This window comes from Embiotoca jacksoni, unplaced genomic scaffold (assembly GCF_022577435.1).
Source record: "Embiotoca jacksoni isolate LCO1_2020_lvr unplaced genomic scaffold, fEmbJac1.0.p SCAF_13, whole genome shotgun sequence".
Taxonomy (NCBI): domain Eukaryota; kingdom Metazoa; phylum Chordata; class Actinopteri; family Embiotocidae; genus Embiotoca; species Embiotoca jacksoni.
Genome location: NW_027185263.1, coordinates 16,515,204 through 16,539,567, shown reverse-complemented (window position 1 = coordinate 16,539,567; position 24,364 = coordinate 16,515,204). Strand labels below are relative to the sequence as shown.

Below are 24,364 nucleotides of genomic sequence, written 5' to 3'. Positions count from 1 at the left end.
AACATCGAAATACAACGAGAGTTTCAGATTTCCTACGCTCATTTGAACGCAGCAGAGTTGACTTTGCCTTTTCAGGATGATGTAAACTTGCTGAGCGTCAAGGCACGCAGCTGCACCGCGGTCATGTCTAACTTTATCCTGGGTTTAGACATTGGCACCACTTCGGTAAAAGCCGTGTTAATAGAAACCGGCTCCAGGACGGTGGCTGCCAGCCGCGCTTTACCGACGACTGCTGACGTCACCGACGATAACGGAATAAAGGTGAGTGCGTTCACGTGCCACCGAGCTTTACCCGACCGCAGCGCAGTGAACTAAACACTGCTGCGTGTGCGCTGCAGGCGAAAGAGCAGGACACCGGTCGGATCGTGGACGCGGTGAACCGCTGCATCGACCTGCTGCCCGGAGACAAGCTGCAGCAGGTGTGCAGTATCGGGGTGTCCGGACAGATGCACGGGGTTTTATTCTGGAAAGCAAAGAGCGGTAAGACCAATAACTTCCTGCAAGATGCGGCATTTCACAACGAAGTGTGGTTGACGGTGCAACGACGGCTCTGTGGTACATGCAACGAAATCAATGTGTTCACTCGTGAAATGAACGAGCAGGATAATGAAGTAGACACTGAAATGTTAATTAAATCTCTGTGATTCCAGTCATAACATGTGAATATTCAGGAACGTTTTTGTAAAGGGCCACTCTGGAGCCTCTAAAAATGATTTCATGAATTATAGGGTTTGTTTTGTTTTTGGGTTATTATTAGTGAAATTGTTCTGATGCTCAGTTGAAACTTCAGCTATTTCCAAAGAATTAAATAATTCGCCCCCATGTTTGATTTTCTTTTTTATCATGTCAGATATTGACTTACACCACCACCTCCCAGTTGTCTGCCTCGGCCAGCCAATCAAGTTACACGTTACGTCCATGTTTGTCCAGACTCATATGATATATGTGGTGAAGATATATTATTATTAATAGAGGTATGCAGCTGGTGTTGCTCCCATCACTGTGGGTTTCCTCGGTACAAACCACGACAGCAGAGGGAATACACACAGTAAATATAATTACACACAACAGGGACTCGCACCAGAAGAAAGCAGCAACATAAAAAGCCGCGTGCTCTCAGGTTAACCGGCTCAATGATGGTGACCTTTGTCCTTTGATCACCAAAATCGAATCAGTTCATCCCCTCGAGTCCAAGTGAAAGTTTGTGTCAAATTTTCAGATTTTCAGATTCGTTCACGAGAATGGAGCAGACGGACCGACAACTCAAACCGTAATGCCCCCAACCACAGCTGTCTAATATGTATGGAAGACCACCTGCAGTTCGTGTCATTGTTCCAGCATACATTATATTTAATGATGACCAGACTTATCTGTTAATCATCACCTGTTGATGAGGTCATGTAGCAGAGGGTGGGGACGGCAGACAGAGAACAATAACAGGGATAACTTAATATTACACGTCTCAAATATTAACATCTGATAGAGATCCACATGAGGATGGAAATCAAAACAGTTTCATCAAACACATTTGAATGTATTTTAACAAGTTAAAGTCTCAACGTGCTCCCTACTTCCATGTTATTATGACCACGGTGAGGTCATACAGTCTGTGTAAGTGTGACGTAGATACAGTCAAGAAAAATGTTTTTCTCTCGGAGCCAAACATCTGGACAGCGTCATAGTTTTTGTTCTGAGCAGCTGCCCTCCTCCATTCTGGGGATCATTCTTCACTTGCTGTGCAGCCTTAAAGAGATTTATTTTTACATCTTTTTTTAGCCTTTTTTTCCCCAACTTCTTCACCTCTTCACTCCTCATTTTATAAGACAACTCCACCTCATTCTAAAGAGCAACTCTCAGTCAGCTCTGAGCCACTGCTGTACCTGAACTAACATTAAAATGACACATAACTTCCCAACACACATGTTGTAGCCAAGTGTACAATTACTTCTGAAAGCTCACCTTGTTTTAAAGGCTAAACCTCACACATCATTCTTGTTAACAGTCTTTTCTGTCTTTGAAGTCCAGTCGGTCTCTAAAAATAGTTAGCAATTTAGTTTGGACGACAGTTCGTGATGTTTAACCAGAGCAGACCAACTTTGCACAAACGTCCACCAGTCATCTTCACGGCGATGAGCACGAAGCCTTTCAATGACAACCTCTGCTGGTTGCATTTAAAATACATTTGGAATCACAGATAGTTTTTGTTGCTGTGATATTTATGTCCATATAAACCCATTAAAGCCAGATTAGTTTGTCGTGTTTGGTCGCATGCTGAAGTGAAAGTCTGCTGTATATTTTTGTGTCTCCTGCCTGTCACAGGTTGCGATTGGTCCAACGGGGACTTCTTCACAGCCGGAGACACCAGTCAGCTGATCACCTGGCAGGATGGACGCTGCAGCGGTGACTTCCTGTCCTCTCTTCCAAAACCCGACTCGCATCTCAGCGTGTCCACGGGGTTCGGCTGCGCCACCATCTTCTGGTACATGAAACACAGGTCGGCTCCTTTTTAAAAGCGCCATGTTCAGCCTGACACTCCTTTTTGTTTTGTGGTCTGAGAACCAGACTCTGAAGGTTTGTGGTTTCACTGCAGACCCGAGTTCCTCGAGGACTTCACAGTTGCAGGGACCATCCAGGACTACGTGGTGTCCATGCTGTGTGGTCTGGACGGGTGTGTGATGACGCCTCAGAACGCAGCCAGCTGGGGCTTCTTCAACACGTCAACCGATCAATGGAACAAAAACATGTACGTTAAGTGCTGAACTTCCTGTTTATGAAAACACTTTTGCTGTGTTCCAAACGTTGTACTTGTGTACTAACACTCACTGTTTTCAGTGCACGAGTCTGTTCACATTGTAAAGTACTCAAATATGCAGTGAACTACAAGTACCAGGATGATGCACTCAAGACAGTCCAAAAAATATTTTTGGGAATTAATACGTCTGAGGAAGTTGCAGCTGTTCCTGAACACCACGCAAAAGTGTTTATTTTTCACTACTGCTGCTAAACGAAAGCCATCAGTGTGTTTATTGAGTTTGTTAAACAGAGGGCACAAAAACACGTTGAATTCTGGGTAAAATAATTAAAAGCTGCAGATATTTTGGCGGGTGACGTGTTTACATGTTGAGGTCATTTCCTGTAAGTGCAGAACAGCAGTGTGCGATTTAAAACACCACTACCCTGTCAAAATTCCTGCACTAACACAAGTAAGAGTCCTAACATGGACTGCACTACGGGAAGTATCTCATTGGGAAAACAGCATTTGTTTAAAGTACTAAACGCATGAAAAATGTTGCGTTGTTTGTGCCTGTTTGGTTTGAAACTGCAATCACTAAACACGTTGTACGTTATGTGTAACCTACTGAACAAACCACTGTGTGTGTGTGTGTGTATGTGTGTGTGTGTGTATGTATGTGTGTGTGCGCATGCTCCAGTTTGAAGGGTGTCGGCTTCCCTTTGCACCTGCTTCCTCATTGTGTGCCATCTGGTGGTGTGGCGGGACACACCCGCTCTGCCTGGCACGGCATCCCTGCTGCTACGCCAGTAGGTGCCGCCCTGGGAGACTTCCAGTGCTCTGTCTACTCCTGCATGAGTGCACGCACAGACGCAGGTGAAACAGGAAATGCAGTCATCTCTCCACCGGCCGGAAGCACACTTAACCCCCCGCATGCGTTATACTCTCATTAGTTCATTCAATTTGAATGAAAGAATCCATTAAGACGGCTCCATGACACGCTGCATCCACTGCTAATGCCGACAACACGCAGAGGTTTTTATAAAGATGTCAGTGTGTCAGAGCGGTGAGAGAAAACACAGCAGTAAATATTCACGTTTCAGTTTGTTTACATACAGAAAACTAATCATTTAGTGTAATTAAATTAATACACGAAAGCTAAAAGCTTGTATCCTTCTCCTACTTTCCCAGTTCTTAACATAAGCACTTCAGCCCAGCTGACCTTCGCTATGCCAGCTGACTTCAGACCTCCAGATTGCCCTCAGCCTGCCTCGTCCATCTCCTACGTCCCCTACTTCGACGACTCATACTTGGCCGTAGCGGCGTCACTCAACGGAGGGAACGTACTGGCCACTTTTGTGGAGACGCTGACTTCGTGGATGAAAGAGCTTGGTATGCATTTACTGCCTCTACATGTGACAGAATGGTTTAATTCCTGGCGTTGTTCCTGAATTTAGTTCTCTAAATGTAGAGTTTGAATCTGAAAAGTACCTTAAAGTGCAACACCACAGAGAGCGACTAAGGGCTGACTCCAAAAAAACTATACAATAGCCTCCCATTTAAAAAGTGACCATCTGTGCCTTGAAATAAAAGGTCGATACATTTTTCCACAAGTCATTATGGTGTCATTAGCTACATTAACTCCTTCTCATCAGTGTGCTGGGGGTCCTTCTGAATAAACCATTAATAATCGGATATTAGGCCTCAAAGATGGGTAGGTTTGGGGCCATGCTGGGTTTGATTGACAGGTCTGGGGGGCAGTCAGGATTTGTTTTTGTCAGAAGAGACTTCATGATACTCCAAAAAATAAAACCCACCGCATTGATGAGGTTGTTGTTAAACTTCCTCATTACCTAAATTGCTCACGACTTTTTTGTCCCCACTAACAGAGGCTCTGTGTTCCCACAGTCTGTGTCTGCAGGACAGAAACGAATAAAGTTCGTTAAAAGCTGTATTACAGCTCCTCACCTGCAGTGGGTCTGCTGTTAGATAGCCACAGAGGCAGATTCCACTTGAACTTTACGGATGCTCAGCATCAAGCACAGCTGTATGAACCACTGTGATTACGTATGTATGAAAGCAGGAACAGTTCAGTGCAGTTTGTGTCCCACCATTGTGGTCCAGACTAAAGTCTCTCTGTGAACTGGTCCATGACTTTTCATGTGGTCACCGTCATGATGTTGACATTTGTAGTTTTGCGTGAAAAGTGTTCAAAACTATTGGATAGGTTGCCATGGCTTCCCAATAAAATGTATGCAATCATTTCTTAGCTTTCCATAAAGCATTGTTACCGGTCGGACTTTCAGTTTTGTCTAATACTGCATCCACGGCCTCAGCTACACTTTGTGTTTACTGCTAATTAGAAAAGGTTAGCATGCTTATATGCTAAAGTAAGATCACGAACATGGTGTCAACATCACACATGTTAAACATCAGCATGTAACAGTAGCATGTTCAAATTAGCGTGAAGCTGAAAACACCGTCACAGAGCTGCTTGCTAGCATTTCATCTGCACATGCAATGCAGTGATAAAAGGATGTCGTGTTTTAAGAGATAAAATGTACCTCTAGACTCGCTCTCGGTTAGATTGCACATCTATTTACACCTCACTTGCTGTTCCAGATTTTATCTGGAAATAACCAAAAACTGAAGCAGTACTTAGATGCAAATCAGACAGGAAAGAGCACGTAAGGACGATAAACACCACCTTGCACAACTCTCTAATCTTATAAAAATGAATAAAATCTGCTTGAAATTTTGCACCACTGCTGTAATTAGAAAGATAAGAAGTTTGGAGAATACCTGGGAGGAAAATTGACAAGTTTTTCCAGACAGCAAAGACCAATGACAGTTTAGTGAGAGCAGTGTTTATTTGAGGGAGGAGAGACTGACAGGAAAAGCATCTCAAGTCAAAAGTGACCACTGTGAGTGACACAGCAACTGTGGAGTGTTTTTTTATGAGCGTTTTTACTGTTCAGGCCATAGACGGAGAGATTACAGTAAACTGATGCCATGTTTAAATTGTCTCCTTCTCTCAGGTGCGGAGCTGAGTGATTCGGGCTTGTATGAAAAGCTGATTCATTGCGCCCTGAAGCAGGAAACCAGCGACCTGACGGTCAGTCCGACCATCCTGGGAGAGAGACACAACCCTCTCGGCCTGGGTCAGGTGACCAACATCTCCCCCTCCGACCTCTCTCTGGGTCATGTGGTGAGGGCGCTGTGCCGCGGAGTCCTCGGCAACATCACCTCCATGATGCCGGCAGAGTGTCTGCAGCAGGCCGGCGTCAGCAGGATCGTGGGCAGCGGGAGCGCGCTCGCTCGCAATGAGGTGCTGAGGCAGGAAGTGGAGAAGGCCTTTCCTCTGCAGGTGGTGTACGGACAGAACGCTGACTCAGCTGTCGGCGTGGCCATCGTCCTCTGTGACCGACTCTGAACAACATCTGTAATCTACGTTGGGAGGAGGGGAATCCCTGTCCGTTTACATGATTGAGAAATTTGCACACTTTTAAATACTTCTTATCGAATGGTATCGTTTTGTTTAATAATCAGATGAACTGAAATGCAGCGCCATATTTTGCTCTGTTTGCCAGGACATGGATGATATGTATGCACATTTTTAGGACCAAAAGTTGGAAGCAACTAAATTCACCCAAACTATCTGCCACCCTTCAGCCATCTAACTGTGAACAGCTGTAAGCATTATACCGGCCATTTCTGGATCTGTTTACTGCACAGTTTATCTGTTGAGATGATGTAGCATGTTAACATTCAAACTAAAGGTCTTTGTTTACCAGTTCACACGAAAGAGGCAGAGTTCCTTCCATCATCAAAACCACGACCAGATACTTCATTTGCAGCCCGACATCACGCTAACGTGTGTAATGCACCCGCCAGTCCACTAGAGGTCAATGTGGCTTTGCCTCTCCCAGAAAGAAAAATAGTGGTTAGGTATAAGAAGAAAATAAAACACGTAGACAGGATTAGGCTCCTAAACTACTTGGTTAAGACAAGATTTCTATTAACAAATTCGGACAAGCTGGGGGAGGGGGGGATGTACATCGAACTGAATGGAAACCCTGCGATACTATGTCCCACCCACCTGTGGTGCAGTCTTAATCTGACTGCACCACAGGCCTGTCAATCAAACAGACACGCCCCCAAAAACCCAGTTTTTTTTTTTTAGCCTTATTTTCCAATTAATGATGAAATTATTTTCAGATTGACCTCCAGAAAACTGATAAATAGCGACTGTAGCTAACAAAACTGCAATAATCTGTGGAAAAAATGTATTGACTTTGAATTTCATAAGAGAAGTTGAATGGGACTCTATGGAGCCGCAGGCTTTTTTGAGCCAACCTCTAGTGGCACTCGGTGGAATTGCAGATTAAGGCACTTCAGCATTGGCCTAATTTTTCAGAGCCGGAAGCTACGTCCACTTTTATGTACAGCCTACAGGTGCAATATGAGATGAAAACAGTGACATCTGCGGGGAAATTATGTTAGCATATTGTATAGAGTATCACACAACCAGAATTAAAGTAAGAAGTTGTAGAAATAATATCCAAATACCAAACACAAGGCTGAGGCCAGTGATAGGCCCTCGTGATATTTTGGGAGCTTTTTTTCTGCTGATTAATTTTTATGAATAGTGATTATAGTTAACAGTTAAAGTTTGTTCTTCCCAGGCAAAAGAGAAAAGTACAGATGGTCCATGCCAAAAAAGAAAAGAAGAAGGAGAAGAATAGGCGTACATGTACAAAATGTTGCATTTATAATTAACAGACTAATTAACAGAGTGGGCCTTTTATTCTAATAAAACCCTCTAAAAAGATTTATTACGCTCACAAAGTTGTCACATATAATATACTGAGCCTCTGTAATGGAGTGAGAGTGTAAAAACTCTACGGTGAACCCAAATATACTGACAGGAATCTTGCGGGGAATAAAGGCCACAATGGACAATTAACATTAGTCAGTTGCAGTAGTGAACTCCCTTTGTGATTAAAAACCTGAGTGGAAACACATTCCTAATATCTCTGATGGAGTTTAGAAAAGTATTTTATCAAGTTTAGAAGTTCAGATTGATGATTACTGGTATTTCTTTGCCTTCTCTTGATTAAAGTCCTTAATTAGAGCTTTCAGTTATAATTTCTGACACTGAAACGGTGCGTAAATATATTTTTATATTTTTTCTTCCAAGTAGCAAGTAGTAAGAATAAAAGTCATCAATTGATGGGTAGAAATAAGAGCCAATATATGTTTTAATAAAATGTAGTTTTGGGAGATTTAAATAAAGATAAATCAAGATACATAAAACAGACTATGACCAAAACCATTAAGTTATAAACAAGGTGGAAAGGTGGTATAGGAATCACAATCAGGAACGATGGTTTCTTTGATGACTACATTGGACATCTTGTGCTGCAAAATCCCTGCTTTTCCCATTGCTGTCAACAGTGATGCCTTAATTCTCAACCATTCAGATGTATAAATGAGGCTGTTATTTTGTATGTGTATCTGTGTTTTCTACGAGTAAATACAGATGTGACTGTAGAAAATGCAATTATTTTTCAGTATATCCAGTCATTGGAGTTGAAATGACTACTGATAGAGAAGTTAACACATGAAGTGACATTATAATGGTACAAATAAATCAGTATTAATAATTCAATTTGGTCTCAAATCTTCAATAATTTGAATGAATGTCACTGAATTTTAATATAAATGTGTTATTCTGCCTCTCCAGATATAATTTAGCACACTAACAAGAATAGAAATTTTGCGTGCTGATTAATGTAAAGATACATTAATGTTGAAAAGGTTAGAGACACAAATGAAGCTCAGCGTAAGTTTAATCAGGAAGACTTTATCTTTATGACTCATTCATCCTCATTTCTCTCTCACTCTCCCGCTTCTTCTCAACACCAGACTATGGGCATTTTCTGTATATTAATCAAATTTTGCCACAATTTCTATCAGCCAATCCTTCCTTTGCAGTCAAAATTTAAATCTGTTCGGTCATCTGCATCAGCTGTGACGTCAAGGTGATCTGCTGCGACCCTCCTCCACGCCATTCACCTCCAGACTTTAAACTGAGCTCATCCGAATCCTCTCCTCTTCACATCCAGATAATAATCCTGTTAAAAGGAGTTTTTTTCTTGCCACTGCCAGAGGTTTTCTTCCTGTTAAAAAAGGGAATTTTTCCTTCCAGCTGTCACTCGTGAAACTTTAATTGTTGGGTTCCTCTCTGTAATATTGAGGGTTCTATGTATCCACCAGTGTCTCAACCACGGGGGGTTTCATGTACTTTGCACTGCCTCACCTCCTTTACATATGATGACATCACAACGGGGCCTAATCACCAGGGACTCTCACGTCTCTCACATTTTTATTCTTCTCCTTGCACACGGGAATTAATCTTGTATTCGCCCACTCCAAATGAGTGTCTCCTGATTGAAATAATTTTGGCTGGTCTGTCGCCTATTTATCACATTTTGGTTTACACCATTTTGTGCCAACAACAACCATCTCCTGCCAGTGTACCCTGATTTAATTGTGAAAAAAGGAAGTCATGTCAGGAACGGAAATTGTCTGATCTCCAGAACTCAAGTCGACAACTCACTCTGATAGGCAGAAGCTGTGCAACCACACACTCAGTCACAGGACCACAGCCGTACTGAAAGTACAACTAGGCGCATGAGATACACAGGAAGCAGTTCAGCATCGTTATGGACTAAAAAAAGAAGACTTCAGACATCTTCAGCAGAAGGGTAAGTTTCTCTTTTGTTAGTTTTTACATATTTCAGAGCAACATGAGGAAAATAGATTTTCAAGTTGCCCCTTTTTTTTATCCACCTAAGCGCTTCAGTTGATTACATAGCTTCTATTAATTAAACTATTTTGTTTACACACTGGTAGATGGTTCTATGCCTCCTCTCTGAGCTCATTATAAAACATTTTGTGTCAGATAATGTCTCACACTGAGTACAGTCCATATATGTTGAATCCTTTTGTGGTATTTCTGTGATGATCAATACAGCATCCTTTTAAGCACTCAAGACGCCAGTAATGTGCTCTGATTATCTCTAGGGTGGGTCACTTCATTGCCCACTGACTCTCCTAGCTATGTGCTGTTATGTTAACTGAGTGTATGAAAATGCAGCACAAGGATTCACACACCCGTACATGCACGTCTGCATAACACTGTTGTTTTGTTTTTAATTGGAAGATCAGATTTTTAATAAAGAGGAGAATCTGGGAGAATAAGACTGACCTCTGGTAAGTGAAATTTTGTATTATTGCTTTGTTTACCAGTTTGAATTGATTAGATTGCTTTAGACCACGAACATGATGTCATCCTTTAGTATCATACACTCAGTCATCTATGTTTGAATTACGTGATGTTATTGTTATTGTGTTTGTTTATTATATAGTTTTTACAGTTAAACATACAACTAAAAATGTGTGTTAGATTGTGCTTTTGACCTTAAATCAGGATAAAGAACAGATCTTAAAAACATACATATTTTCAACATACGGAAAGTCTGTGGCTGACGGTGTTTTACATATGGCTCACATTACTGTATGTCACGAATCAATAGATCTATAAATAATACAGCGGGACATAATATGTGGAAGGTATTTCTGAGCACACAACAACAGCAATTTAAAATGCTGCATAGTAAATGTTACATTCATCTTTTAAATGTGGTCAAGTTAAATAGTTTCACAAAGTAGACTTGAAAAAAAAAGTGCTTATTTCCTCTTTTTCCATCCTTTGTTTTTTGCTATGCTGATAAATATTTATTCCTCTTATGATGTTTATGGGGTCTTAAAATATCCAGCGAGTCACTAATTCCCCTTTTTCAAACTGAAAAAAATGTTCAAACTGAAAAAGGGAACAAAAAGACACCAAGAAGACTGTGGTTTTTCATGATCTTTAACATGTCTTCTTTCACATCACAAAATCATAGATTGTTTTATTTTCGTCAGCAGAAATTTGAAGAATACATTATCTTCTTGTTCTCACGTGGCCTGTTTCCACATAAACTATACTGTAAAAGATTGGTTTATTCTGCAGATTAGCAGAGTACCAACCCGAGTGCTGTGTATACTACTGTCATGGAAATCTTCCTCTAAATAAACTCCTTTGTTAGTCACTGAGGGATGAAACATCACATGTCTGAAAATATGTCTGTGCCCTTAGAGACCAGTGAGATACAACACTGCGGTTCACATGTTTCAGACCCAGCTGATGCAAACACATTTTATACAGTAGCGGCTCGCAACCACTTCTGGTTAAATTAAAGGAATTTGTTTGTAACCTAATGACACAGTTTTGAGCAGTTCAAACAAAATATTTTCTTCTCAAATTGTTTGATTTGACTGATTGTAGATGCTGGAAAACATAGAAATATTTTGTGTTGCAGAAGTTTTTTTACTCTTTTCTTACTCTTTCACTTTGGGTGACTCCTCTCTCTCAAGATGAAAACTGCTGGTCTGCAGGAAATAAAGTTTCCCACACTTCAGAACATATCACCGGCTCTTGTGCACTTTTTAAATGCAAATCTGTGGTAGAAAGGTAGTTGGCGCTCACTAATTCTCCACCCGTTTGCTCCCTCTAACACCTCCTATTTTTTTGTCTGGATAATGGACACTTGTGCCATAAATCTGTGCCGATTACTGCAGTTAGAGGTCAAGATGAAGAAGTCAGAGATGTCCGCCTTCACTCTGGAGACAGACGACAGGACAGAGGAGGAGAAATCGCAGCACAAAGCTCCCAAGAAGGATGGTCTGGCTTGTGTGTTGGGTTTGACCCAGGAGACCCCGAAGGCTCCCATGGACACGGATTACCAGGAGGAAATGGAGAAACCCAGAGATCAAATCAGAATTAATCACAACTTTGACAAGTGAGCCTCTCCATGCGGTGATAAAATGATGTTCTGCCTTTATTTAATACTCATTATGGGCTCTGTGTGTTATCAAACCCCACAGTGATGATTCAAATGGAACGTGAAGCTGCTTGTAACCCTGCTGTCTGTGAAACATCCTGTTTTCAGAAAGATTCGAGGTGTGGAGCAGGACAACACCAGGAGAGACAGCGAGAAGTTTAGTATTGACAGATTGTTTGAGGCGGTGGCCAGCAGGGACGTCAGGAAGCTGGACGGCCTGCACCAGTACCTGCACCAAAAGATGAAGAAACTCTCGGACTCTTTGTGTGAGTGCATGACGACCCATAATGCAACAACCGCACCACACTGTCAGCTGCTGACCTTTGTGGTGACCCCCTGAATGTGTGGTCACATCTGCAGATCAGTCCTACGGTAAAAACGCCCTGATGAAAGCCCTGCTGCACCTCAAAGACGGAAAGAACGAGACGGTGGAGTTATTAATCGACATCTCAGAGAGGATGGGTGACATTTCTAAGTTTGTGAATGCAGCCTACACAAACAGCTACTACAAAGGTGATGAGCTTTCCTCTGAATCTGGAGCTTAAATCGGACATAAACATCTCTTCGTCCACATTTCTCCCATTTTAAAGCAGAAAATGATCTTTAATGTTATATTTTTTCCATTAATTTTTAAGCCACAAAAGATAGAATTGTTGTAAGTGAATCTAAAGGGAGGCTGTGGCTCAGACGGTAGAGGTTGGTGTTCGATCCCCAGCTGTCCACATGCCTAAGTGTCCTTGAGCAAGACACTGAACCCCAAGTTGCTTCCGATGGTGTACCATCGGTATGTGAATGTACTCCTGATGGCGGCACCTTGCATGGTGATCAGTCTCATATGTGTGTGTGTGTGTGTGTGAATGGGTGAATGGAAAAAACATGTAAAAGCGCTTTGAGACCGTAAGGTGATAAAGCGCTATACAAGTACAGACCATTTACCATTTGAAGAAATGTGATTTGTTTCCTGACAGGCCAGACAGCTCTGCATATAGCCATAGAGAGGAGGAGTCTTTCCTATGTGAAGCTGCTGGTCAGTAAAGGAGCAGACGTCCACGCTAAAGCCAGCGGGACGTTCTTCCAGCCGCACAATAGCCCCAACTTCTACTTTGGTGAGTCATTGCTGCTGCGGGAGGGAGAGGGGGACGACCTCACGCCAAGACACCAGTGACAAGATGAATCACTCAGTAATGAAGGTGGTGATATGTGACATATTACACCTGGTTTTGGGGATCTTCAAACATCATAGCAGATGCCTTGATCAATGATTATGTACTGTATTATGTACAGTTTAAATGCAAAGTGATTAGGTTGTGGAAAAGGAAAGTTTCCCTTTTACAAGATAATACCATGTCTGATTTTTAATACTGTATATGTGTGTAAGTATGTCGTGTGACAAGGTGCAAGATTTCTGAATTATATCTCAACAAATTTGTGGATTAAAGTCGAATCTGGTCTGAGACGGAACTGAATTTGGAGAGTTACCCAGAATCCAGTAGATCTCATGGAAAAAGGCCCTCAAACAATAAACAACACGAGGAAAATGCTCATTAGCAAAAAATGCTCTACAACACCAGCAGTGGCCATAATCTCCACAGGGTGCCTTTAACTTTAGCTTTAACATAAGTGATCTTTATATCTTTTTGTTGAAAAGATCTCCTACATGTGTTTTATGGCATGTGCAAAAAACCAAGAACCATACACGTGAGATTTTCTTTATGTATATTTCACGTTGCACTTCACTCTCAATAAATTGTTTAAATGGAAGAAATACATTTATTTATCTGTCAAACCAGACTCAAAGCTCCACAGTAAATGGTGTGCATGTCTCAAATTAAACCCTCTCACTGAAAGCTGTGAATGAACAGGAGTCTGTCTTTGTCTCCAGGTGAGCTGTCCCTGTCGCTGGCAGCCTGCACCAACCAGCCCGACGTGGTCAACTTCCTCCTGGAGAACGAGTACCAGCGGGCCGACGCCGAGCTGACGGACTCTCATGGCAACACGGTGCTGCACGCCCTGGTGGTGGTGGCCGACAATCACCCGGAGAACACAGACTTCATCACCGGCATGTACGATCGTATCCTCACGACCACCGCCCGACTGCAGCCCAAACTGAAGCTGGAGGACATCCAGAATGACAAGGGGCTGACACCTCTCAAAATGGCTGCCAAGACTGGAAAGATTGGGGTAAAATACTACACGTTGATTTTAGGAGTACTGCAGGGTCAAAGCAGACACAGCAGGACTGAAATGCTTTTGGGGACCCAGGGCCAAACATGTAGTACGGGCTTCCCTGCTGCACCGACAGCAGTCGAGTTTTGGAGACTTCTGGGCAGAATTTGTTTCAGTGAATGAGATCAAACCTTCACAGACATGATTTGGTTCCTGCTTTACTTTCATCTGTCTGCAGCTGTTTTCACACATCCTGAAACGAGAGTTCCAGGAGAGTCACACCAAACATCTGTCCCGTAAATTCACAGAGTGGGTTTACGGGCCGGTCCACAGCTCCCTGTACGACCTGGCCTCTGTCGACTCGTATGAGGACAATTCAGTGCTGGAGATCCTGATCTACGGCAGTGACATCCCTGTGAGTCCCGACACTGACACCATCAGCACATCTGCAGATGTGGCTCTGTACTGACATGTGTCTCCTTGTGTCTCCTTGTGTCTCCCCCGTCAGAACCGTCACGAGATGCTCCAGACGGAGCCTCTGAGCCACCTGCTGGAGAAGAAGTGGAAGATGTTTGCAGGGCAAATGTTTTTGTTCAACCTCTTGTTCTACATCCTGTACCTGATCACCTTCACGCTTGTCGCCTACAACAAGAAGGATGTAGAGGTGAGCTTGACTGATACAAACTCTGTGACTGAAACCATCCCGAACAGGCCTGTGAAGATGTTTTCTTTGTTTCTCCCACAGCCGCCTTTCCCTATTGAACACAACTTGTTGGGTTACCTGTATGTTTCCGGCCAGCTGCTGATAACACTGGCAAACTGCTATTTCTTCTTCATGGGGGTAAGTAGGCACCTTTTGACTTCTAGACTTCTCGACTAATATCCAGTGTCTCACATCATCACCTTATGGAAGCTAATTCAAAACCTTGACCTCATTTGCATCTCTAGATCATAGACCTGACGAGGAAACAGCCAAAGCTGCAGACGCTGCTCATTGATGGATATTATGATAGTCTTTTGTAAGTAGTAAAGTTTCTCTTTCAAACATGGTGAAAATTAAAGGTCAAGTTTTCCTCCTCAGAGCGTTTCTTCTTCTCAACTCTTCGTGGTGGGTTTTGCCATGATGACTCACCAAAAGGATGTTCTTCCAAACAGCCCGCCACTGCACACAGCTAATCTGCATTTAACTAATTAATTGACCTCTAAAACCGGCTGCCAGCAGCAGTCAGGAATTAGATGCGGCTTATTGAAGGGGGTGAATTGTATTGTATCAAACATGTTTGTAGAGATCTGCTTTTGCTTTGACATCAGAGGGTCTGTTTGACTTGATCAATGTATAACGGTCACATTAAATCTAGTAGCTGTTGATGCTGATCAAGAGACGTAACTCAAGGTAACAAAGTCAAAGCCCACTGTAGTCATGTTTTACAGCTCACACCGATTTGAATTGTCACAATAAAGCTGAGCAGGTTCACAGCGGCTTCTCCTCTGTCGATAGTTTGTTGCAGGCCGTCCTCTGCCTGGTCTCGGCCGGGCTGTATCTGTATGGGCGGCGCGAGTACCTCGGCTTCCTGGTAGTGTGTCTTGCTCTCAGCTGGGTCAACGTGCTCTACTTCTCCAGGGGTGACCAACACATGGGGATCTACAGCGTCATGATACAGAAGGTAAGTCCACACTGGTCGCACTGCAACTCAGCGGACGTCACAGCGAACCGACTCATCTCTGAGACTCTTTGTCTCTCTTCTTCTTTGCAGATGATCCTCAGTGATATCCTGCGCTTTCTTTTGGTCTACATGGTCTTCCTCTTTGGATTTTCAGCAGGTCTTTAATTTTTTCCTTTTGACTTTTCCTTAGCTGTCATTTATTTGAAGTTGCACCATCTGACGTTTCTATGCGTACTGTGTAATCTGATTCCTGTCTCCTGTCACAGCCGTGGTCTCCCTGCTCATAGAGCCTCCTAAAAAAAACGACAGTAAAACATCGCCGGGCAGTACCCGTCTTTTTGACCTCTCTCCCAAAGATGAGGGGTGTGTCACAGTCACCTACAGAAACATCTCCTACACCTTGATGCAGCTCTTTAAGTTCACCATCGGCATGGGCGACATGGAGTTCACGCAGGGTTACGAGTACAAGCTGGTCTTCTACATCCTCCTCATCACCTACATCATACTCACCTACATCCTGCTGCTCAACATGCTCATCGCCCTCATGAACCGCACGGTGGAGAAGGTCACCAAGGACAGCACCAGCATCTGGAAGCTGCAGGTGAGTGTGAAACAGACATGTGGGTGTTTTACTGAAGGCAGCTGTGGCTGAATGAAGTGCTGCGATGGTTTTCAGAGGGCCATCACTATCCTGAACATGGAGAAGCGGCTACCTCGGTGTCTGAGGAAGAGGCTTCGCTGTGGGGTGGAGAAAAAACTCGGCACTTCTCTCGGAGACGACCGCCGGCAGTGTTTCAGGTGAGCTTCTCTTAGTTCGGAGACTGTAGCCTCCAGTCAGTGACAGCCATGTTTTGAGAGGGTCCATCAAAAGCTCCATAACACACCCAGATTTCCATTATGTCCCTGCCTAATATTTATCCTAAAATATCCTAAACATCTGTCCGTGGATTGGCCGATGGTTAACATGAATGGATTACCATGAAACGTCGTACCGATATTCATGGTCCCAGGATGGTTAATCCTAAAGACTTTAGTGATCCTCTGATGTTCAGATCCAACACAGGTTGACAGGTGTAGTTTTAATGAGCTGTATCAACAATGATACCATTTAGTGCAGACATTGTGTTCCTTCGGTGATCCTTTAACTTTTCATCTAATGACACTTAAAGGTCAAAATTTCCATCTGTTCAATATTTGACAAAAATAACGCTGTTCGGCATCCTGTAGATGTTCCTCAGGCTTTACACCGATGTTAAAAGCATTTTCACTGTTCAGCCTTTTCTGTTTTTCATTTCCGATCTGACTTCGTGCAGAAATCAACTGAAACCAGATTTTATAACACAAAAGTCGGTCGCTGACATTTCAGTCCAGTTCGAAGCTTTTGTGCCTTCAGTCTAAACAACACTTACCTGAAGTCTCAGATGAAAACAGAAAGCATTTTGAAGTATTTTACAAGCTTTCCGCTGCACAGTGACGTCAGAGTCTTTGTCTAATTTCAGAATAAAAAAATATTGTTGAATTTTCTGCAGTGAAAGGTGTTCTTGTCCGATGGCGGCGTCCGCCCACATTGAGCGCCGCCCTGATCTACGTACCTCCGTCAGGAATACTTGGTATTGCGAGCAGTTTAGCTCACATGCTAATGCTGCTAACATGCTAAACTAAAATAGTGAATAGTATAAAAACTGTAACAGTTGTTAAACACACATGTTAGCGTTGTCCTTTTTTTAAAAAACACATTAGCATGCTGATGGTAATTAGCCTTTAGCTCAAACAGCATTGTGCAACATGAAAGCCTCATAGAGCTGCTTACACATCTGTCTGGTCAGCTCATATGGTTCGGCTGCTTTATTAGACAATCTTAAGAACATTGTACATTTCATTTTCAGTGTGCACAGAGAAACTTTGCTTCTTCAGGAGATGAAAATGAAAACAGTCTTCTAGTTTTAAACTCTTCACAGTGAAGCTGTAGGAACAAGGGGGAAAAAAAAGCACTTTTTTGGGTCGAGGGGAACTTTAAGTTTTGTTGGTGCTGACGTCTGGAGGAAAAATACACCGATGTCACTGTGAGTGATTTGGATTGTGCACTGTAACCGGAGCTGACCTGTAGATTAATCCAGCCACACATCAGGAGAGGAGAAAAGAGCATGTTGGCAGTGTTTGGTGTTTGAATAGATGACCGAGTGTATTAGTCCCAAACTGGTGTGTTATTCGTGAGAGGCCACATCGGTCATTATGCTGCTGGTCGGCGGTGGTTCTGTCTTGTGTCCAGTTCTGTGAGATAAAGCACTTCAAGTGTGTCAATTAATGAAAGTCTGAGCGGGTTTGTTTCAGGTTCAGAAGGATGTGCGAGTTGTTCCTGATGTTGTCATCTACTGTGGTTGGTCTTTGGATTAAGGTGAGACAGGGTCTGTTATGTTGACGCTGTTAACAGTGAGACGTAAAATCACTCGTATCAAAACTGTTCACGACCGTCTGACCTTCTGAGCAGCATAAAACCAAACCTCAGCAGGTAATAAAGATAAAGCAGAGACAAAGGCTCGGCCTGGCAGAGTTAACATGAGCTGTGGGCGCCGGATCAATTGATGTGCAGAACATTCATTTTGCCTTCGCTGACAGCTGATTGATGTGTCACACGGCAGACAGTAATTGGAGCATGTGTCCTCTTGTTGTCTCAGAGTGGAGGAAATCAACTGGAACAAATGGAACAGCAACCTGGGAAAAATCAATGAGGATCCCGGGTCCTGGGATCGAGGCCAGCAGGCGGCCTCAGACGTCCCACAGGACAGACGGCGCAGAGGTGCACAAACATGGACGCGCACTTTTCTGAGACAGGAAGGTGTTTTACGCCTCGAGTAACATTTCCTCCTCTGTCCACAGGGAGGAGCTGGAGAGGCTTGTCCAAGGCCAATAGGCCTTGGCAGACCTATCAGTCCACAGACACGAGCACGACGCCGGTCTAAAGAGCCCGACTGACCTGAGCAACGCAGCATTCAAACCTCAAGACAGGAGTTTCAAGTTCCCCCAAGAAATTTAACTGCCAAATGGGTGAAGCAGTTTTCTGACTGACTGACTGACTGACTGACACTCCAGTGTGTCAGCTTGATTTTCTATTGAGTCCTCATAGCAACATTTCATGGAGATGAGCAGTGATGAGGAAACATTGTGAGTATTTGTGCGTTTGACTGCCAGAATGATGTTAAAAACAAAAAAATTGTAATGCAGCAAACAAGAGTTGCTTAAATGCCAAAGGAAATCATTGCATTTTAAATTAAACACTTAATCCAAAGGCTTGTGCACATGCTGGTTCTGCACGTGAGCAGGATGCTCATCCTCTGCACAAAGGCCACAACCTGCTGGCACCTCTGGCATCGCTCGGAGTCCTTCGTGGAGTAATACTGATCACGAAGGTGCTGATCCTGCCCTCCCGCTGCGTGCCCTTTATACAAGTCCCATTTTCATCACAGCCAGACAAGCTAAATCTACTGCGGCCAGATAGTCCCGCGGATTTCACAGCTTGCTTTGTCTACTCCACTTCCTGTTGCTACTTGGCAAAGGCAGACCTGGATAAATGGCATGAAGGCAAAGCAATTGGTGTAACAATCACCCACCTTCAGAACTAAGCTGTCACAGTTACAAATTATGTGTGCTTTAGATGGGCCTTTTGAACCGTTCAGCCGCTTGTAAAGCTGATTATGTAAGAGACAAGTGTGTGAATGGTAAGCTACCTAAACTGTCAGACTACAGTGAAGTTACTGTATCTCTCAGAGACTGAAAGCTGCAGTTAAGACGCCTGCTGTTCATTCAAGTTCAACCACACCGACTTCAGACTCATTTCAAAGCATAAATTAGAACTTTATTTTATTATTACAATATTACAAAAAGAGTAGCACAACTCTCACGCTCTTGCCTCTTATCTGTCGTACAGAATGACACAAAAGAAAGGCTTATGGACCTTCTTCCATTTCACAGCAATAGTACAAGAAACAAAGAAGAAAATAAAATTTAAATAACAAGCAAATCAAGTATTATAAATAGTCACAACTGCAAACTGAAGCTTTGAAACTTGGAAAAAATGTTACAGCTCAGTAACTACACATTGCTAAAAATATATAATTACAAAATATTACTCCTTTTCTTGCTTTCCATAATAAAGAATCTCTAAGGAATTGCTCTGTCTATTTAACAAAACTTCATTAAAATAAAAAGACCAAAAATTAAAATTGCTGTTTCTGTGTATCCTTACCATCTTCTTACTCCTTATTATTTGGGTTTTGTTATTAAAACCATGCTCATTTTCAAAGGAAAGTCCAAGGACCAAACACTTAAGGCTTTTTAAGGGCTGTTAGGGAGTTAGGTGAACAAAAACATGGGCGTCATCACACACTCTCTCTCTCTCTCTCTCTCTCTCTCTAACGCTCACCCTAAACTGAACCCACATCAACAGGCAACATTCACACACAATCATTAAACTTTTAAGTTACAGTAGTCTAGTAGGTAAGCCAGTGTACAATAAAATAAACAATGCATTTGCTGTTTCACTTTTAAACTTAAAAAAAGAAAAAAAAGAAAATTGCTTTCGTTTACCTCCAAGTGATCTTGCAAGTGATCAATTTGGTCTTTTCAAGCAAACTTCAGAATCAGTAGCAACTACACGCAATTCACTGAAGTTCCTGCTGTCAGGACCAAAACTCCGGCTCGGCTTGTAGGTCGCTCCTACGTGACGTTACAAACTCTTTATTCCTTTTTCTCCAGAGTTTTGTCCTCAGAACTAACATGTCCCTTTCAATACCTGCAAAACAAAGAATCTCAACATTCAAGTAATACATTTGTCATGGATACAAAAAAAAAACGATCTGAAAAGGACACACACATAAAATGGCACGACTTCATAACAGTGTGTCCTCGTTAACCTGACTTTGGCCATTTTCAAGTCGGAGAGTTCATCTTTCAGGACCTTTTCTGCCCTAAAACATTTCACAATCTTGTTGCCAAGTGTGGCATTGACAAAAAGGGTTTTTTTTTTTTTTTAAACACCTGAATTTCACTGCAGCATTTAAAGCAGGACAGAGCGTCAACTTTTTCAAACTTTTTACTCCCTGCTGTAACTTTTAATATGTACAAACAACCTGATTACATGCTTCCTTAACTGACCAAGAGGAATCAATCTTAGAGTCCTATCATACAAATAAATAAATTACATTTAAAAAGAATTAAACCTCTGCGAGCATGTGCATACTGCAAGCTTTACCGGCTGGATGTTGTAGTTTCCGGTCTCTGGTGACTTCGCACTGAAACAAGATCGTTACTCTCTCCTCTGTCCTGAAGTGATTGTATTTAATCTCAAAGCATTGACACCAAAATGGAAAATTAGTCTAATGAAACTAGTCTGAGCCAAATATTCCTGACATGATCCTGTTAAAAAAGAAAACAAAATCTAACAGTAGATGTTGCCGTTTCTCAGTGAGGGATCTGTTTCTCTTCCGTCTTACATGCATAAGAAAACAGGTCTGAAGTAGAAACACAGGATCTGAGAAGATCCAGGCACACAGACTATCGAGGAAGAAGCAGGGAATGAACAGTACAGATGTGTGTGTACACACACACACACACACACACACACACACACACACACACACACACACACACACACACACACACACACACACGAAAAAGTTACCTTAGGTGCCCAATAAAAGCACTTGAACAAAACAAAATGTAGCAATTGATCACTTGCAAGATTAAACAAACAAACAAAAAAACTACTGTTCTTCATTAAATATATTAATTTACCTTCTTTAACATTAGCGGTCGTGTTTAAGTTATCACTTGAGTTTTATTCACGTGTTTCCTTTCTTAAGACTAAACAAAGGGGATTGATAACTGTTGTGGAGACAAGGCCATAGCTTATCTGTAACCTGGGTGCTGGATGAGAGCGGTTCTGCCGTCCCCGACCTCTGGACCTACCCTGCTCAGAGGAGGCCTGTGCATCTTGCCCATCAACCCGAGATTCTGATCGCGGAAGTAGGGCGTCTGGAAGTCCCCACCCAAGTAATCTGCCGTTTGCATCAGATTAGTCTGGGCCGAGGAGGAGGCGGAGGAGCTTGTTCCTAGCCTGTAATGGGGAGCCCCTGGGGGTCCGCAGTCTAGCGTGGTGCACCCTCCCGGGCCTGCACCGTGGAATGACATGGCTACGTCCTGAGACCCGGAGCTGTCACTGTTGGGTGTGGGTAGGATGCTGCTGTTCCAAATGTGGGACTGGAAGTAGTGACCGTTAGTGTAGTGGGCCATGGGACCGGGCATGCAGTTGTTGTTGATGGGGGGGGAGGGGGTGGGCCTCTCTATGGGAGGTTTCAGTGAGTAAGGCTGACCCACACACACCTCTGCAGGGTAGCCCATGCCCTTGAAATGGAAGGCGGGGTCCCTGGAAGGCTGCTTGCAGAGGTGGGTCCCACCGTTCTGAATGTGGGGCACATGAGCCATCTGATGCTGATTCCAGCAGCGCATCTTCTGCTGCTGCGCGTTGTGATGAAGCTGCTGCTGCTGCTGCTGCTGCTGCTGCTGCTGCGCATGAAGATGCTGCTGCAGGTGGTGCTGCTGCTTGAGATCAGTGTGGTTGGAAGGCAAGTGGTTCATAGCAGCCACAGTGGGTGGAGGGTGCGCTCCCACTGGGGCCGTGGCTTTCTCGTGAGGGCCGATAATGCAGGCGTGTGGGGGGAAGCCAGGGGTATTGGGGTTGCTGTGCATGGACACCCTGGAGCAAGCGCTGATAAGCAGGTTGCGACTGATGGGGCTGGGGTTGGCGATCTGGCCCTCGCACATGGAGGTGGCTCCGGCGCACTGAGCCCGAGCTTGACAGAACTGGTTGATCTGATGCACGATGGTGCTCAGGTCGGGCTGGTGGCCCTGGTGCAGTCCGGCGGCCATGGAGAGAGGAATGGTTGAGGTAGAGACAGTAACGTTAGGCGGTGCGTCGCCATCCGGCAGCTTTCTGCTCCCCTGCAGGCCGGGTGGCGGCTGCTGCTGGAGGTGCTGCTGCTGAAGCATGACAGTAGGGGGACCCTGCGGGTGGCCCAGGGCTGGGTGCTGAGACAGAGTCTGGAGTCTGGGCGGGCCCTGAGGGTGCTGGGCCATAGGGGGAGGGTGTCTGAGACTCTGGGTGTGAGCCTGCTGCTGAGGGAGGGGCATCTGTAGAGTCTGAGGTGGGTCCTGCGGTTGTAGGGGTAAGTTCTGCTGGGGCCGGGGAAGGTTCGGCAGAGGTGGGTGGTGGTTTAAAGTGCTGGTTGAAGCCACTTGATAGGATCCGCTGGGAGGGTTCATGATGACTTCAGGGTGCAAGCGAGCCCGGCTGCCGTCGAAATCTTTGAGGATGCCTTTGACTGTGGGCACCTTGATGATGGCGAGGAGGCCTGTCTTGGCACTGGCCTGAGAGGAAGGGTAAGGGCTGTAGCGCTGGCCTGACGTATCCAACCCGTTGACCGTACGCCGCACGTGGTTTCGCTGCGGGACCTTGACGCTGTTGGGGAAGATCTTGATGGTGAGGGGGTTGTTGGCAACCTTCTTAGCATATGCATCCAATTCTGCAGGGGTTGGAAACGGAGCGGATCTCATCCTTTGTGTGGTGTCCCCTGGGAGTGGAGGACAGGACGGATCGGAGGTGAGACAGAGAGAAAGCAAGAAGAGACAGAGTTGGGGGGAGGGGGGGTGAAGAGTGAGGAGAGCGGCACAATGAGAAAGACAACTTAATCCAGGTTAAAGTGTTTATGGCACAAAAGAGCACATCAGTGGTAATCTGAGCAGCTGAGTGGAACCTGATTTGGACGGCGCTCTCAAATTCTGTTCCTCACTGTTCTCCTAAAAACCTCTCGGGAGGACAAACACCGGTTTCTGATCTCATTCAGAATTATTGCCGTTGACACATTCCCAGTCTAAAATCCAATTCCGCGGTTACGTCGGTGACTTTCGAGGTCGGGAAGCTTTTAGTGGCCTAAACTGACGTAGCATCCGAGTAAAGAATAAGTCGACATCTGGGGGGGGGGGGACGCTGCTTTCCACCGAATCACAAACTAAACAAAGAACGAGCGAGGCAGTGACGGTCCCCCGTGGCTGCGATGGGGAGAAGGAAAGGAACGAGATAGACGCAGAGAGCAGAGCTCCATGACAGCAGACAAGTAATCAGACACAGAGGCAGCGTCTCTGATGTGAGGAGCAACCTCCCAGGCCTCAGCGCTCGCACATTTGTTACACCTGCTAAGCAGCGCGGCTAAATTTAACAATGCCGAAAGTGACAGCGCGAGCACGATTATGTGTTTGTGCATGTGTGAGAGCGCATTTCATTTGCGAGCCTGTTTAAAATGTGCGACGGGATCGTGCAGGTGTTGCTTCGCGTGTCTGTGTCTTGTATGTAAAGTGCTTCATTTTAATGCCGTGTGCTCACGTCTACGATCCCCGTCCGTGACGATCGTTTTGGGAATGACGGTCTCTTCCTGTTGCACCGATCACCTCCGTCTGACCTGCTCACGGGCTGATGGACACGAGTAGACCCGATCTATACAGAGGATCTGACGAGGCCCCCGAGCAACACAGCCTATAATTCACCTTATTTCTGGAGGAGGGTGTTTCAGCTCAGGTACAACGTGATGTCTCGACAGCACACTTCTCCGTGTTGGTGAGTGAGCAGTAATTTGAAAAGTCCTGACAGTCAGGCGGAGGTCGCAGCGCTCGGCCCCGCAGCAGGCACGCCGGGCTTGTGGGACGAGGCGCAGATCTGACACGGAGGGCGCTGACACGGCGGCACCGAGCGTCATGCCAACCGGCTAATTAATTCATGCTTTATTTGCGAACGGGAAACAATG

At 44.3% G+C, this 24,364-nt stretch overlaps 3 protein-coding genes across 8 annotated transcripts in view; 2 read left to right on the top strand and 1 right to left on the bottom strand.

Annotated features, from left to right (window-relative positions):
* The first annotated feature begins 73 nt into the window (after nt 1-73).
* shpk (sedoheptulokinase) lies at nt 74-8,402 on the top strand. Its single transcript, XM_069146948.1, has 7 exons — nt 74-261; nt 339-480; nt 2,320-2,494; nt 2,591-2,743; nt 3,432-3,607; nt 3,923-4,123; nt 5,770-8,402. The coding sequence occupies exons 1-7, from the start codon at nt 124-126 to the stop codon at nt 6,162-6,164; spliced, it is 1,380 nt and encodes a 459-aa protein (XP_069003049.1). The 5' UTR covers nt 74-123; the 3' UTR covers nt 6,165-8,402.
* Nucleotides 8,403-9,402: 1,000 nt separating this feature from the next.
* Nucleotides 9,403-19,732, top strand: trpv1 (transient receptor potential cation channel, subfamily V, member 1). 2 transcript variants are annotated; one of them, XM_069146940.1, is made up of 17 exons: nt 9,403-9,501; nt 9,960-10,009; nt 11,420-11,640; nt 11,791-11,948; nt 12,043-12,195; nt 12,651-12,788; nt 13,565-13,863; nt 14,087-14,263; nt 14,357-14,512; nt 14,594-14,689; nt 14,797-14,867; nt 15,347-15,512; nt 15,603-15,669; nt 15,779-16,113; nt 16,189-16,310; nt 18,188-18,309; nt 18,390-19,732. In XM_069146940.1, the coding sequence occupies exons 3-17, from the start codon at nt 11,432-11,434 to the stop codon at nt 18,470-18,472; spliced, it is 2,352 nt and encodes a 783-aa protein (XP_069003041.1). In that variant the 5' UTR covers nt 9,403-9,501; nt 9,960-10,009; nt 11,420-11,431; the 3' UTR covers nt 18,473-19,732. The 2 variants fall into 2 exon arrangements, with proteins under 2 accessions (XP_069003041.1, XP_069003042.1); XM_069146941.1 differs by lacking the exons at nt 9,403-9,501; nt 9,960-10,009 and having other exon boundaries at nt 11,418-11,640.
* The window catches only part of fam222ba (family with sequence similarity 222 member Ba), a 34,730-nt gene continuing 29,709 nt past the window's right edge, over nt 19,344-24,364 (bottom strand). For all 5 annotated transcript variants that reach the window (XM_069146947.1, XM_069146942.1, XM_069146943.1 and 2 more), the window contains exon 3: nt 19,344-23,137. In XM_069146947.1, coding sequence (XP_069003048.1) covers nt 21,417-23,137 — 1,721 coding nt within the window. In that variant the 3' untranslated portion in view covers nt 19,344-21,416. The remainder of the gene's footprint in view (nt 23,138-24,364) is intronic.